The 17,059-nt window shown below is 40.4% G+C and overlaps 1 protein-coding gene across 4 annotated transcripts in view; it reads right to left on the bottom strand.

Annotated features, from left to right (window-relative positions):
• Nucleotides 1-1,882: 1,882 nt before the first annotated feature.
• SYNPO2 (synaptopodin 2) overlaps nucleotides 1,883-17,059 on the bottom strand; it is a 137,450-nt gene continuing 122,273 nt past the window's right edge. For 3 of the 4 annotated variants that reach the window (XM_006259658.4, XM_059722094.1, XM_059722093.1), the window contains one exon: nucleotides 1,883-5,868. In XM_006259658.4, coding sequence (XP_006259720.2) covers nucleotides 5,296-5,868 — 573 coding nt within the window. In that variant the 3' untranslated portion in view covers nucleotides 1,883-5,295. The remainder of the gene's footprint in view (nucleotides 5,869-17,059) is intronic. The other variant, XM_019494909.2, reaches the window with a different exon arrangement.

Below are 17,059 nucleotides of genomic sequence, written 5' to 3' on the forward strand. Positions count from 1 at the left end.
GCTATTCTTCAAGTTGCAGACATTGGAGTAGCGGTTCCAGCAGTAGCAGTCCCTGTCGGTGTGTGGTAAGTCAGCAGAAGGGGTAAGAGGCATGAGGGCTCCTGTCAAAGCACAAGGGACAGGTCCACTCCGTGACTTCCTGCGGGGCAAGTGGGCAGCACAGCATGGGCAGAGCCTTTGCTAGTGGCTCCTCCATGCCTCCCCCTCAGGGTGGATTTGCTGGCTGGGCAATGCAGCCCTGCAGGGGCGAAATGCCTCTCTGTCCGCCCGGGACTCAGGTGCCCTTAGAAGCCCATGCTGGAGCTCCGGCCCAGGACAGCAGGCAGTCTGGGACTGTGTCTGCCCCCAAAGCTTGGCACTACTTTCCCTGCTCCACCCACCTCCATCCCAGGTAAGTGCCTGGCCTCCATGCCAGACACTGTGAGTGGGAGAGGTGGCAACAAGTCCTGAGGGCTCTGCATGGTTCAGCTCAGGCAGGCTGGATGCAGTGCAGGTGGGGGCTCAGCCTTGGATTAGGCATGCCAAGGAGAGAGCAGAGACCCACCTGTGTTGTGCCCAGCCTGCTGGGCTGAGCCACAAAGAGCCCCCAGGAGCTGACGCTGCCTCTCCCACATGCAGCGTCTGGCAGAGGCCAGGCACTTGCCCAGAGAAAGCTGTGCCAGATGCTGGGGGCAGACACACTCCCAGCCCACCTGCTGTCTAGGGCAGGAGCTCCAGTGAGGGCTTCTGAGGATGCCTGAATCCCAGGTGGGCAGTGAGGCATCCTGCCTTTGTAGGGCTGCGTTGCCCACCCTGAGGGAAAGGCATGAGGGAGCAGCTAGCAAAGGCCCTGCCCACACTGCACTGCCCCCTTCCCCTGCAGAGAGTTATGGGCAGAGGCTTTCTCTTGTGGTTTGACAGCAGACCTCGCACCTCCTGGCCCATCTGCTGACTTAGTCCCAAGTTGGTCAGCACAACCGACAGGTACCACTGCTGCCAGAACCGCCATTGCAGCTCCAGTGTCTGTGCCACCATGTCTTCTTCTTGGTGGTACCTGGCAGCAGCATGGGGCCCCACAGGCTTGGCTCCAGCCTGCTCTTGTCCAACACTGGGGAGGTAGGAACATGGTGATAGGGCTAGAGCCAAGGCCAGACAGATTGCATCTGGATTGGGGGGGACTGGAGATTCCCACCCCCTCGGCCAGTGCTGGGCTCCACCACCCATCTACACTACCATCAGCTTCCAGGGGCTGTCCAAGGTGCTGAGTAGGGCAAACTGCCAACGTGTTCACCTAGCGAGCCGTGGTAAGGCACTTTAAGGTGTGCATGTGTAGACGTGTGCCTAAATCACCTTAATGTGCCTTAGGCTAAGGCACATTTAGTTTAGGTGTGCATAAAGTCAGATGTAGACATGCCCACCAAGTAGTTACTCACCCAAATAATCTGATTGGAGTCAAGAGTGGATTCAGTCTGCCCCTGCATGTTTTCATGAGGAAATATAAACCCAGCCATTCTTAACAATGCCAAAATAAGTAACTGAGTATTTATTTGCAATGGAAGGAGAAAAATAATTCTGAAGAAGCAGAATTCAGTTCCAAGAGGAACCATGAGGAGGAAAAAGTCCAAATGATAAAAACTGCCTTAGCAATGTCATTTTACCCATTGTATGTGTGTTTGTTTCCTCTGCTTATTCAGTGTGAAGGTGAATTTCTACTGAATTTGACATGGTGCCATTTGACCTGATATGGATTTAAGCTCCTGGAAGCTCAAATCAGCAGGAGGTCACAGACAGGCAAATTCAGTGACACTAACAATAATGCAGGATGAGAGATTAATGTTTATTTGGGTTCAGATTATTTCAAAACAAACAAGAATCAGGAGAAATCAAACTTATGTTTCTCATCTGGTTTTTAAAATTGTTTTATTAAATGATACAATTTACAACTCAGGCATGCATTCTTCAAATAAAGTGTCCTTTGCAGTGAACAAATAGCATATGAAAATGAAAATCCAATTATAAGGATAGCATAGACTTTTCTTACTATGGAAAAAAGAAGTGTGAATAGGTAAGTAAATGTGTTAAAGCTAACCAACATGTAACTAATTATGAACAAAAAATGTGAACATCTACCTTCTAGTATAACAGCAGAAACTAAACTGTCAGTTATACTTGCTTATCACATCCTCCATATATTAACACAGACATCTTTGAGGCTTAACGGTATGTTAAAAAGTAAATAACAGGTACTTAAAATATTAGAGATATTTTCCTCACATCAACTGTATAGGTCTGTGCACTCACAAATGATCAAATGTCAGAAATACTTGAATGAATATTCAGAACTTACACATAAAATGGTCATGTGGACTTGATGGAAAGATAATTTGCAAGGAAGTGGGGTGGGGAGAAAAATAGTGAAAAGTGCAGAGTGATGCCTCATAAACCCCTGCGCGTATTATACTATAAGCTAGTACCTGGGGATGAAGTCAATGACAAAACCGCATTGACACAAAGGGAGAATAATGCCTGAACCTATTTTTCCCTCTAGGAAACTGAATTCCTATACATCAATACATGAGAATAATAAGTATAACTTTTATTTTAACTCCATGTATTAATAAATTGGTCTTCCTCCCCAGTATCATAATGTTTGTGGCAAATCTTTGGGTTCCATTTAGGCGAGGCTGGTTTACCATAGCTTAAGGCAGCACAAGTGACACAGCCACCATAACACACAGCTATCTATTTATACTGTGTAATGTGTGGAAAGTCATATGACAGGCTTTACTCAGATTAAACTCCCCTTCACTGATTACATTTGAAGTAATAAATTCAGAGGGAATTTTTCTGGGTTTTCTCAATCAATGTGAGTTAAACACATAAATTGGAGAAAGGTACCTGAGTACCTGGTCTATTCCCACTAAAATCAACAGGAGCCTTTCTTTTGACCTCAGTAGGAGCTGAATCAGTTCTCAAGTGTAAAAGTCCTGATCAATGGGATGTTCATGAAAAGCTGCATTTATACATAGAATGTACACAATGACCTACACAAGAACATCCATCTGGAAATATCCAGGATCTCTCTGAAAATATATGTAGGTAACAATCATATGAAAGTATATCTATTTTACAGTAGATAGATTGTTACATATTTTTTCACAGAGCTCCTAGGTATATAATATGGAGATCATTATATTTTAATAGTTGATCCTATAAATGCTTAAGAACATAAGTACATTTTCTTTTATGGTTTGTTTGTTTTTTTGGTAAAATTGGGTGGACCATATTTAGTCTAATTTTGTGTCATAACATGCAAGTTTCTAATGTTTTAAAGTTCAGACACTTTGGCAATCTTTTAGTTGGGTGTGTTTCAATGCTAACCACATATTTCCTGGTGTTATCCAAGGGCATTAGAATGCATAATATTATTTTCAAAGGAAATACACAAAGTTATGCTCCTGATTCTAAGAAGTGAAACATTTTATTATACAGTTGTATTTGGCAGAGGTACTATTTACTGGGAACTGACTAATCCTGTTCCCAATTTAATGGATATCAAGGATAAAATTCAAAACAGAAACCTGGCCCTGGTCATTTTATGCTAAGATAGGCATTTAAGCATGTGCAGCTCTATATCAGTAGCCCCACTGAAATGTATTAATCTGCGTTAAATGCATTCTTAAAAGCTTTGCTGAAATAAGTTAATAAACCTCAAGATCCAGAGAAAAATGTGTCAAATTATGTGTCAAAAGGTCAAATTATTCTCTCTGATACTGTGCATGGATGATCATAAGGGTTTAGGATGGTTGCTTGAGGCAGCTTGGGCACCTCGTTGTTGTATCATTGCATTACCAAGTGCATGGAGCTCCTTCTTGGAACCACCCCTCTCTCACTGTTCTTCATAAATTCATGAGAGTTTGTTGCTTAAGCAAAAGTGTAAATAAGTCAAGAAGAAAACAAGAAGGTTGCTTTGTAACATGGTTGATGCACATGTTTTCTTCCTATGAACACTTTTCCATGTTTTCTGCTTATATTTTAAGCAGAGCTATTCAACAGTGTTTCAGCAATAGTTTTAAATGGCCATGCTTGACAGATATTTGAAGAATGCCAGGCACCTGAGGAAGGTGCGACGCTCTCAGTAAACCTGCAGGTTTATTTTCATACTTTAACAGCATCCAAACTACTCAACAAACTTGGAGTACATATATATATATTTGATATATATATATATATTTGATTAAAGTGAACTTTAAATGCAAGGCAAGTACCAAGAATAGCAATTATTTACATTTCTTCAAACCCATCCAGATTTATTTAATATTGCAGCCAAATCACCAAATACTTGCTGTCTTACTCAACTCAGACCCTATTACACGTAACATATACCATCTTCCACAAGTCATCTTCTCTACAGGACACAAATTGCTGTTTGCTACATAACCTATTTCAGTCTTCAGAATGAGAGAACAAATCAAAAGCTTTCCACATATTCATCAACCCATATACTCAGAACAGCTACTCAGCTCTTTAGCATAACAGGCTATGCTATACTAAATGTTCAGCAAATTATAGATTTCACAAAGAAATCTCCTGTTCAGTTGTTTGTTAGCACATTTATTTTCAACCCAAATCTTCTTGAAGTCTCGCTGAAATGCCCAGTTTGAAGATATTAGCATACATCTCAATGTCACAGACCTTCAATTACCATGACTATAGATGCCTTTTAGATTGATCATAGTAAAGTAAAATAATTTATTTTGTAGAGTCCTTTTTCTGAAAACAAAAAAAATTTACAGGGAAATTAACTGGGCTACCATAACCAGTAATCACTTCCAAATTCTGGAGTTATATTGGAAAAAATACTTTAAAAGTTAGATGTCAAATATATCAAGAACATCTATAAATTGAATAAAAAAATCTGTTTAAAAAAAAGTGCCCTAATATGCTTTCATTAATTCATCTGTAAATATTTTTCTGTTCATTCTAACTAAACTTTTCCTGCCTGTGGCTTGTACTGAGCCATTTGCTTTCCCTCCTACACACAAAGGCTCACACATGAAAATTTGACCTTTTGAAACAAAACAAAGCAAAACAAAACGTGGTACATCCTAATGCTGGGAATAAAACTGAAACTATTCTAGAAGCTGAGAGCCCTGAAGCAGCATGAGAACTATTCACCCTTTGAGATTGCCTCCTCGTATCTTCAATTCACAGATTGTCAAACCAGCAAAAAAACACCCAGAGAGGTTTGCTTTTCTTTTCGAACTAGAATCTAGGGCTTATGAATCTGGAAGAAGGGAGAATATACCAGGCTTTTCATGTTTGGTGCCTCCATCCTCTTGGATGTGGATTGTAGTGTAAGTCAGGTGTTAACAGGCCATAGTCAGACCTGGTATCCATGGACATCATGTCGGGATCTATTTGGGATCGTTGGCCATAATATGCATACTGAAGCCTAGTGCCACACTGGGAAGTGGAGCTAGGCGCAGACATGGTGCTCTTTGGTGGGGATATGATACCAGATTGCCTTTTCCCAAATGAGGCTAAGCTAGCATGAATGCTTGGGGCTGGAGGCTCATAAGAAACTCTCTGTTTCCAATCATCTGGTGGCTCCGGGAGTGTTTTCCTGCGAGCAGCTGATACTACATTAGCAACAATGGACTCTTGAATGTTCTGGGGGCCAAAAGCATCATCTACCAAGCCAAGGGGGGACTTTGCTGCTGCTTCCCAGGGAGTTAATCTCTTGCCAGACCGGTCAGTTGCTCCAGGTGGTTTGCTGAAGTAATCAGGGGCAGGTTGGATGATCACAGGAAAAGAAGGTGACGTGGCTCGAGGCGTGAGTGAAGAAGGTCTCCCAGGAAGTGATAATGAACGGCCACTGCTTCTCTCCTAGGAACAACAAAATCTTGACTATAACTACAATCATTGAACAGCAGAGATAAAGCCCCTTTCCCTTTCTTTCCAAACTGAAACTGGTCATCATTTGGTTATTGGCATGCTGTTGGCATGCTAACATATGACAGAGGACAGGAACTTTTTCAATATGACACCCTGACACCACATCCTTTATGAATCCTGGGGTTTTTTTCTACGTGAATTTGCATGAGAAAAAATAAAGCAGAGAAGAGAGAAGAACAGGGACAGAGCATACTCAAGTGTTTAGGAAAAGGAACAGGTTAACAGACAGAAGTCCTTTGTTACTCAACAGGCACAGCATAAAGAGCAGTAGTACAGACATGCCACTATTGCTGTCTTGGTAATGTATCTGATCCTGGAGGAAGCCTTCCCAGTGAGTGAAAAGAAAGAAAGAAGGAAGTATGATCAGTCTGTGCACTTTTACTGGACTTTCTCTAAGAAACAGGAACAAACGTAGTTATGTTTGATAACTGACCCAATCCAAGAAAACTATCCAAGAACTTGTATTTGTTCATCTTCTGTTAAGAATTACCTCTCTTCTAGTAAAACTATTGCTCCACTATTAATTATAATAGAAGGAAAGGGTATAACATTAATAAAAAGCACTACAAATGTCAATACAGTAATTTGGCTAATATTGTGATAGGCCGCTATTGAACCTGGCTTGTTTTAAAGGCAGTGCCCTCAAAATTTCAGAACACTCTGACCCATTTAATAGGAGCAATCCATTCACATTTCACAAATCCTAATCTTCTTAGTAAGGCAGCACTTTGAAACAAAAACTCTGTTCATGAGGAGGGTTTTGTCCTTCACAGCCTTCATTTGGCAAGATGCAGCACAAGTATGACCTTTCCCTATGTGTGCCAATAGTTCTCTATGCGTCAGACAAACCACATTGTTCTCAGTAAGCAGTCTCTGTCCATGTGGTTCTTAAATTAATTGCTAAACACCTGATTCATATCCTGAGGTCTGAGAACTGCCTTATCTCCCAGATCCTTTATGAAATTAGAGATTAAGTGGCCAAGAGCTTTGCTAAGTCTCCACCCAAAAACATGGGCCTGAATTACCTTTCCAATTTAGCTTCCACAACTCAAAGACCACAGGGCTGACCAAAAACTTATCACCATTATTCGGAGTCAGAACATATACATTGCAGAGGTACTATTAATGCTTCCATTTGTGATTCAGTATTTTGACATCACATTTTTGCAGGCCCTATCACAAAAAGATCTGAGGCATTCAGAACCCTTTATTGAACTCTACCTGAGGCACTTTTTATCTCTATTTTAGAGATGCAGAAATATGAGAAAAGAAAATGAGAGATGAATGGACAAGTTTTAAAAACGTGATGAGCACCTGTGCCTCTCATTCATCTCAGTAGATTTGGTAGCTGCTCAGCATGAAAATATTAAACCAGAGTCAAAGTAATACAGGCCATGCCTACACAATAAATTTACTATGCTACATGGTGTTACCCTTAAGCTTACTGCACTAGAAGCAGTATGCCTGTGTCTATGGAGCACTGCAAGCAGGTTAATTAGCATAGGTCAGTCTAAGTGGCTCTGCCACCACTGCTGCTCAGCCAGCCACCCAGACCTGGCCTCACTGCTCTTGGTTTAGAAGGCAGCCTGCCTAGAGCAGTGCAGGTTGCAGTTGCCTTACATGGTAAGTTTACTTATTACGTAAGTTTACTTACTTACTTGACTTGAGACTTACATAAGTCTCAAAGTAAGATTTGGCAGATCTCATGACCTGTGTTTTATAACACAATAATCTTCCCTGTTTATTTTAGCTAATGACCAGCTCTTTCCAACACCAGAGAGAAACTCCAAATAGTTATTAGGCCTTCGCCTCCATTAGTATATGGGTCACCAAATCAAATCACTTTCACTCGTACGTCAGGACAAGGCTGAGTTCAGCACTCACCAAAATATGCACATTAAATAGAGTAGGAAAACATATCCTTTGTGACCGTAAGTAAATGGGAAATATAACTTTTGCTCAGAGGTGAAGTGCTCACACCATTAACTATGGGTTGGCCTTTTTCCAGATCTTTGTCTGATGAAAGGGCCACCTTACTTGTCAGGTACCAGTCCAGACACATGGAACGTACTTGAGGTGAATATTGGTAGTCACGGATGGCAGAAAGACAATCACAAAATTAAGGATTCTTTCTTCCTTTTATGCATCAGAAGAATTCAATTCATCTGGTTCCACACATATTGGGTGCATTTATACTTTCACTTATGTGCCCAAGTTACTGTGCATTAAGTTTAGTACATGGTTAACCAAGTATTAATTCAATGCACAGTAACTCATGCTAGTGCGCAGTAGTTTTTTTAATACTTACTGTGCAGTAGCCTAATAACACTGCAAAGTAGCATATTAGCACGGTTTTTGACTAGCACGCTACTGTATAGCATTATTAGGCTACTGCACAGTAAGTGTCTTGTGTAAACACACCCACTATTTATTTTAGCAAGCACGGTTGGTATGCTCCATATAATCAATTGGCAAAAAGGAAGGTTGCGAGATTGTGCACTTATAAAGCACTCTCTGTCAAACAAGACACAAATGTACTGTTTTAAACTATTTATAATGAGAGACAATTGGAAAGAAAGGTGGTAAAACTACCAGCTGAGTTAACTGGTTCCAGGAGAATTCCAAATTGCTATCTCTAATGAACAGATAAAATAAATTCCCTTTCTATTCAATGGAACTCAAGTTCAGACAAAAGAGTTTCAAGTCCATTGCTATCATGTATATTTCCAGACGTAAGCGAGGGGGAAAAGATACTGTTCATAGAGCTGTTGCAATAAGACTCTGAAAAAGTCATTGAAGATGCTAGGTTTAGTCTGTCCTGTTTGGAGTTTTCCAGACATCTCCAAGTAGCTGCAATGAAGATATTCAATACAGAGATATTTGGTCTGCAGAACCCTGGTAGAGAGGAAATTAAACTTCTTTGTATAGAATTTAATTTCCGATTGTTAGGATAGTATTAAATATATTGTTAGGTATTAAATATATTTAATACCTTATATAGGAAAAGTGGTCTTACTTCTCTAGCTCACGAAATGGGAACTATAGCTCTTAAAATAAAAAGTTGGTGGAAAAAGAATTTAAGAATCCAGCAAATAAAATTTTGTTGGAAATCACATGCTGCTTTAGAGTGCAGAGAACACTTCTAAGGAAAACTTGGTTATATCATGTTTTAGGTTGAAGAAAAACTACAATAAAGGAGCTGAAAAATGACCTTGTAGAAGAGAATTCTAGGGGTTCCATTAATACAGGATGTGTCTACATGTTCATTAATGTGCTCTAGTTACTGTGCATTAAATTTAGTACTTAGTTAACCAAGTACTAATTCAATGCTCAGTAGCTCTGGAGCACAGTTTTTTAGTGACATTTACTGCATAATAGCCTAATAACACTGCACTGTAGCATATTAGCATGTTTTTTGACCAGCACACTACTGCGCAGTGTTATTAAGCTACTGTGCAGTAAGTGTCTCGTGTAGATATGACCAAAAAAGATTAACTCAGGGTTTTGACAACCAGATTCAGTTTCCAGAAAAAACCATGCATTGCCAACATGGTGGCCTAATGGTTGTAATTTAGCTGAACCTGGTGATCAAGGGTGGCAGCTCAGATTATAACTATGTACATGTACTCCAGTGATTTACAAATCATCTGGAATACTTAAAAATATAATTTCCATCCTCCCAGGTAAAGAGTGATTTAGCCAATGGAACCTATGGTTGAAAGAGCTGACAAATGAACTGTCTTCCAAAGTGGATGAGTGAAATTTCTACATTCAGTCTTGACAGGCCTTACTTGAGAATTTCTTTTAAACTGCTAGACAGAAAGGTCAGTTATCTAAAAATATGGTGTCTTTTGGATCAGAGAGATGGCAGAAATTTCCTTGGCTGCCGAGAGCCTTGTTTTGGGTCGTTTAGGTCAATAAAAGTCATCGTCAACAGCAATGTGTTCAACATTATATGCAGCTTGCTAACTGTATCACTCACTGCCAACTCTAGCTGAATCATACGCACAAGATATAGTTCTAGTAATTTACTCCGTTATTTTGGCATTCCTGGGCTATTTGAATTTTAATATTTCCCCTTAGCTGACTTAGGTGTAGACACCTACCTGATGATGGTACTCAGTTCTGCAAGTTTGAAATACTGGTGAGAATAATGCTCCTGCTTCCTTTTCATCAGCTGAGGGAAAACAAAGAAGCAACCTCTCCTTCCTTGGAGGATGGACTGAGTGGTGCAAGGTCTTTTCTTCTGGGTCTCATCCATTTTAATTCCATTTAAAAAGATGTCTTTCTAGATCCTGAGCAAAAAAACTGGGAGGGGAAGGATTTTTCCAAGATAACTTGTTTGGAAAGAGAATGTAAGAAATATTTGGAAAAGGGGACAAATCTGCACCTCTTAGTACGATGCTTAAAGAAACGCACAATTTTGAAAGGTAACTTAGGAGGAAGGAAAGGGTCTTGCTATGGTTTGGGTTACTTACTTACCTTAGGCTCATATCATCACATAGCTAGCTGGTTCTGGTATGAGTAAAAGAGCCATATTCATATAAGGCACTACAATCATCTCCTTGTGTCTTGGGCACAATCCTCCTTGCATACCCCAAAGAATGAGCCTTCAGTTTTTGAGGAAAGAGGGAGCCAGATGAATGCGCTATGTCACTTGGGAGAATAGTCATGACTGTGCTGAACTTAAGCAAAACAGAGACTTGAGAAAAGCCTGACGTTCCTAGAAAGAGAAAATCTCTTTTGCTAAAGAATACCTCAATTATTTTGGACTGAAAACTTGCTGAATAGAAATAGCTGTCACCTTTTGTGGTATAGAAAGAGGAGAAAATAGTTTGTTCCATTTGCTTTGGTCTTTCTGTTAGTGACTTTTTAAAGTCCAGAAGAATTAAAATAACTTGGGCCTGATTCTATCTGTTGTGTCTCACAGTAATGAAAATGAGGAGCTGCTAGTTCTTTTGAAATCAACCTGTGTAAACAGGTGTAACTCTTAAAAGAAACAAATGCAAAATTTATTATTAAATCTGTATCTCAGAGGATTCACAGAAGTTACAGTGGTGTAATGCAGGATCAGGCTTTGGATTCCTTTCATTATCCAGAGAATTAATAAAATATAGGCTCCCAATATATACAGCCATTGTGCCAAGCCAGGACAGGGCATTTTAATTTCCACGCCCATTTATTCCCGGGCCTCCCACTATGATTTCCAGGAATTACAATTAGTGAAAGATATGGTAGTGATGATTGAAATGAAACAATTGGTACACTGTGTGTTTGTATATTTGCACGTACAACCACATAATTTTGAGTACTGACCTGAGTCATGATTTTCCAGAAAGCTCTATGTACTTACAGAGTATGGAACATGGGTCTTTAATGACTTACAGAGACGTATAACGTTTGTTAAAACACAAACATGTCCCATATTTCTCCCAGGGAAAAGCTGGGAGAGGATTGATTACTTTTATATTGTTCTTATTAAACATGAGTTCTTGTCCACTAGGAGAGATGGGCCTGAACCAAAGCTTTTGATCGAAAATATACTAGAGTTGGGTCAGGAGCTAGGTTTTATACCCATACTGACCTCAAGCAGCAAGGGTCTGTTCAGAACCTTGGAACTGACAAAAAGGATCACAAGCCAACCTCCGATGAATTGAATTCACTGTTCATTTACTGGACAATGAAACCTACAGTAGTGCCACTCTGTCCGTCTTATGTTCTTTTATATCCCTCCAGCATCTCTTTTAATGTCCATGGCTCTGAAAGTACTTGGTCTGTAGTGGGTTTATAGGTCCCACATAACAAAAGGAGTAAAGAAGAACCCAGGGCCTACCAGGCAATTCAGATAGCCATCCAGGGGCCAAGCCCAGATACAAGCAGAAGATGAAGGAGAGCCTGATCCATGACAGAAGGACTTTTGAGCTAAGAGGAGCTTCAAACAGGTCCTCCTGAGGTGGAGCTGTCCTAAAGAAGACAGCATAAAGAGGTATAATCAGTGGAAGTAATACATCTGTTTTCATTGCCTTCCATATGGTGGTAAGCAGAATATACAGAATCCAAAGCATACATGAGACAATGGAGAAAGTAATAAGCAAATTGATAGGAAATAATCATATCTTTCTCTTCCTCAGATAGCAGCACCCTTATACCTTTTCTTTCCAGAAGCTAGGAAGGGATCAGGGAATGACAGAAGATGCATCATATGAAATTACCGAGAGCTTCAATCTAATCACAGACTGTCTTACTGCCCTTCTGCTGTAAAGCTTTCATTGTCAAGCTATAACATCACAGAAGGACACTGTGCTGCAAAACATACCGCCACACCATGCTTAGCTTGTGCCTTTCCAAAACTGTGCTTGAAACTTTTCAGGCTACTGCCTTGGACTTGTTACTGAATGGAGGCAATTGCTCTTATGTAGGAAGAGGATGAAAGGCAAATAAGAGTTGTCCATCAAAATCGTATGGAATCCTTGTAAACTGCAGCTGACTTTGTCAACATGTACGTAAAGAGATTAAGTGCCTGTGTTACGTTAACAGAGATTTTAAAAATGCAAACTATTTCTAAACTGATAAATGAAGCAAGTGTTTATTGTGCCATAAACATCTGTAACATTTTGAAAGTGTATGTTCATACATGCTAAAACAAATGTAGTGATTTTCCCCCTAAATGAGCTAATAATTACTTTAGGGAGGTGCATCAGTGTAAACACAATTATTTATAATGCGTGTGTGCATATACACATAAAAGTGTGTGAGTATTTTTGATTTGTGTAATAATTCAGAAAAGGCTGTATTACAAGGAACTAAGTACTACTGCAAGATTCCTGGTAGTTACAAATATGATGGCAGGCAAGCACTGCAGCATTCAGATTAAGAAAACAGTGTAAATAGCTGAAGATGCATGTAAAAGATCTCTTTCATCCCCAAATTCATATGGAAATGCCAGATAATATTTAGTGAACTTTTGCTCTTTTCACAGTAGCTTTCCCTTTGAGATATATTTCAATGTCCTATATAAAAGTACTTCATTTAAAAGGGAAAACTGTCACATGTTTCATGTCTAAACTTTTTAGGCCAGACTCTTCACTGTATCTCAGTGGGAATGTGTCCATTCCTACTAACTGAGGACACTAAGTAAATGATTTTCAAAAGTCACCTTGGTGATTTAGGTGCTTAAGTCCCAGTTTCCAAAATGATTCAGGCATTTCAGAAACTATATCTCAGTGTAATCTTGTAGCTTTTAGACTCCCTACTGTTTGACTCACTTTTCCAAAATAAACTTTGGTTCATAAGTCATTTAATCCTTTCTTACTCTAGTCCTTCATCCTATGTCCATGCCTTTGATGTTCAGTTCCCTTTTGCATTAGCATCTAGGTGACATTTACAAATTAAGTATTATAGGAGAGTAAGGAAAAAGGAAGCAGAAAGAGCAGCTATATGCCTATGGGGGGATGTGTGGCTGTTCCATACTATAAAGGTCCAAAGGCACGAGTTACCCATGTTGCGGGAATTTTGAGGAACACTGATACCCCTGTGGGGGGAAAAACTTTTTACTGCCCTATTTATACCACTCTCTGGTGAACCCTTTCTCCCCCTTCTCCCAACTGTAGTAATATCTTTGCACCTATAGTGGTATGAACAAGTAACATTATAATGATCTCCATAGCACTTTTCATTCTAAGCCCTTTGACAATGAAACTTTACATAGCAACACAATTCATCTGTCCCTGGAAAGCAATCAGCTCTGAGGTAAACAGTAGCAATTGTTTAACACTGTTAAATAAGACAGCTGAATACATTTAGGGGAAAAAAAAGAAAAAAATCCTATCTGTTCTAAGGTGACTTACACAGACAAAATGTAACTGTTCCAGCTGAAACATAAAACCATAATCAGTAGGGACACTTAATGACCCCAAGAAGTCAGAACTTCGGCTTTTCATCTCATTGCAAAGTAACCAGTTAAGCCATCCACAGACACTAGAAATAGACCTGCACCATAAAGTCCATGTCAGGATCCAAGCTTCCTCCAAATTCAATGCTGTTCTGATCTCAGTGTTTTGTTCAATCCATTAGAAAGCATTTCAGACCTGGATCTAAACTTACTCTAAATTTCTTACTGACAGCGGGGCAAGATGGCACCTTAGAGACTAACTGGTTCAGAGAGGCCTAAGCTTTTGTAGGTGAAACCCTCCTTTGTTACAGCATCTGATGAAGTAGGCTGCCACCCACAAATCCTATGTCTCTTTGAACCATTAATGTCTAAGGTACCGCCCTGCCCTGCCTTCTGCCTGACTTCAGACTTACATGCTACCTACTTCTTTCTAAGTTTGGAAATGTTTAGATCTCTGGTTTCAGTTCAGGGCCATCTATGTCTGAGACCATGTTTATTGGTCATAGCTGTCAAGAAAGAAACAGCACTGAGTGAGGTCACTGCCTATATGCGTGACTGGAACAAGTCATAAAATTTCTGACGCTTTCAACCCACCACCATCATTTCCTTTTTGTGTTGGGTAGGGGCATGTGAAGAGGAAAAAAGCTGCTAAATTTAACCATTAACTACTTCAAAACACTGTGAATGTTTACAAGAAACAACAAGAAACAAGAAGGAAGCACAAGAATAGCACTACTAAGCTCATGTAAATGAGACAGTGACTGAGCACAAGTGATCACTGTTTCAGTGAAGTGAAGGAAATGTGCCATTTAACACTCATCAGTCTCTGGTTATCATACCAAAATAAAGTGAGGCTTGTAATCTGCAGGAGACTGGAGTCTCTTTGGCTCCAGGATCCCTGTTTTCAGTGAAAAAGCCAGGATTTGAAAGAGTGAGTTTGTCATAGGGAAGAGCATTTGCTGCCACCTTCTGGAGTTTAGCAGTAAACACTAAGCAGTTATGTCAGGGCTTATGTCTAACTAGGTTGAGGAACAGAAGAACATTTGAAAGCAGGTGCCGTTTATGAGTCTGGCCAGCTTGTATTCTGTCTAGAAAACTACTTATGATTTTAACAGCCTGGACTCTGCTTATGGAACAAATTCTCACTGACAGCAGAAGGCCAAGTATCAGCTGCCCCAGGTGCAAATCTCTGGCTCCTCTTGTGATTGGTCCAAAGTAACTATTTCTGCTCTAAGTGGCTGCTGTGCACTGCTGCCCAGTGCTGTCCTTGTCCTCAGCATACATCATACACATACATTCTTCTTACACACCATGTATAAAGCTGGTGCAGAGGGAGAAAGCAAGTTTGCATGTACAGTACATATTGGGGACCACAGAAGCATCGATCTGTGGTCCCTTGCTGAACAGCTGCTATGGGGCATCACTTCTCACCACTCTCCTCACACACACACATGCATAGCTTTGTCCATGCCATGGAAAATGAAGCAGGTTTGGCCTGTTACTGAATATGTATTCCTAAAACAATCAAGGAACTAGTCCTTGTTATGACTCCTGTCTACTCTGTGCACAATGAAGCAATTTTAAATGAGCAAAGAAATAAAGGGGATACATCAATGACCTCTTTCCAAAATTACAAAACCATAAATATAGAGTGCATTGTATGTTATGGATGGAGCTGGTAACAAAGGCTATTATTCAAGTTGCCTCACAGTTCCTATTGAAGGCATCTTTTTTCAGTTGCTTATAACTTTGCCAGTATCGAGACATTTAAGATGTTTGCACCAAGTTTCTGTCTTCAGCTGATATTTTTTTTTTTAATTTCAGCCAAAGGGGTTCAGCTGTTTCAGAAAGCAAGACCAGGCAAAAATTCAGTGTCTCATCCATTTTGAAAAAATTCTGCCCCTTTTATTTTGGAAGGCTCCAGCACTTCCTGCTTTTGGAATTTGGCAAGAAGTGGTCTTTGTGTCATACATGTGCTTTTTGATATCCTCATGGAAACATGTCCATATTCAACCAGTTTAAAAGTCTTTGTACAATGTTACACACACCAAGCAGAGAATTCTTAAATTTTAGCTAGCAATTTCCCAGAGCTATTGAGTATAATCCAGTTGAAGGTTGAGCATGAGCAGGACCCTATGCAATTGCAGCTTCTGCGCCTGTGGGTTATGATGGGTCTGGGCCTAGCCTGGGTACATGGACTGGGAGCAAGTATACGGTCTTTCCTGTACGTTCCATGATTTTCCTGGTGGGTCCAGGCTGATAAGGAAGCTGTCTGACTTTAATGCAGAGGTGAGAAGAACCGCAGAGGAAGAGGACAAGACAAAGGACAAGAAAAAAGGATAAGGAGATGGAGGATGGAAGGGGGGATGTTGGCAGTCAAAACAGAGGGGGAAATGAATCTGAAAGTTAGATAGGGAGACTGGGACAGAGAGACCAGGCTTTGGAGCTTAGAGGGATGAGCCTAAGGTTTGCTAATGAAGAATACTGGGACAGGGATGGGATGCCTGAGAAATGGATATTGGATCTGGCTACCCAAAGGGAATAGTACTTGGACAAGGAGCCAGGAGTTGGGAAGAGACAGGATGAGGACTGACTGGAAGAGATGGAACAGCAGAGAAATGTTTGGGAAGCATGGGGCAGAAGAATCTGTGCCCATTCAAGCACACTTCTCTCCAAAGCCAGACATGGGACCCAAGATTCCTGGATCTTAATATTCCTTCAATAGTTCTCCAGCAAGCATGGGTGAAATACAGGCAATGCATGCCATCTCCCTCTAGTGCTGGCCCATGTAGAGACACTGACTATATACTATTGTCACGTTATTTTGTTAGCTCAAGTGGCAGAGTTCTGTGCAGTGGTCCCAACTCTACTGCGTAAGCATATGAAATGATTTCAATATGCTGCCTGAGGGTATTCCTGGTTCTCATTTTGCTCTTTAACAATGTAGAAAATTATATGCATGCACAGTGACATCAGAGGAACGTTGCTAAGACTGGAAAGCCAAGCACTCCGAAAGCATGAAATGCTAGAATTAAGAATTCCTCAGTAGCCTTAATTCACCCCTTTGTACATATGCATAATGATATACTCTTATGTACTCGCATGCTATTTTTTCCCAAAGAGCCCTGCCTTCTTGAACATACAGCCTGGACATGCTCTCAGGATGAATTGGGATTATGAAGGAAAGGAGTCAGTTATCTAAAAGGTAGTTCATTTGTCATATAAATTGGG

Source organism: Alligator mississippiensis, chromosome 2, assembly GCF_030867095.1.
Source record: "Alligator mississippiensis isolate rAllMis1 chromosome 2, rAllMis1, whole genome shotgun sequence".
Taxonomy (NCBI): Eukaryota; Metazoa; Chordata; order Crocodylia; family Alligatoridae; genus Alligator; species Alligator mississippiensis.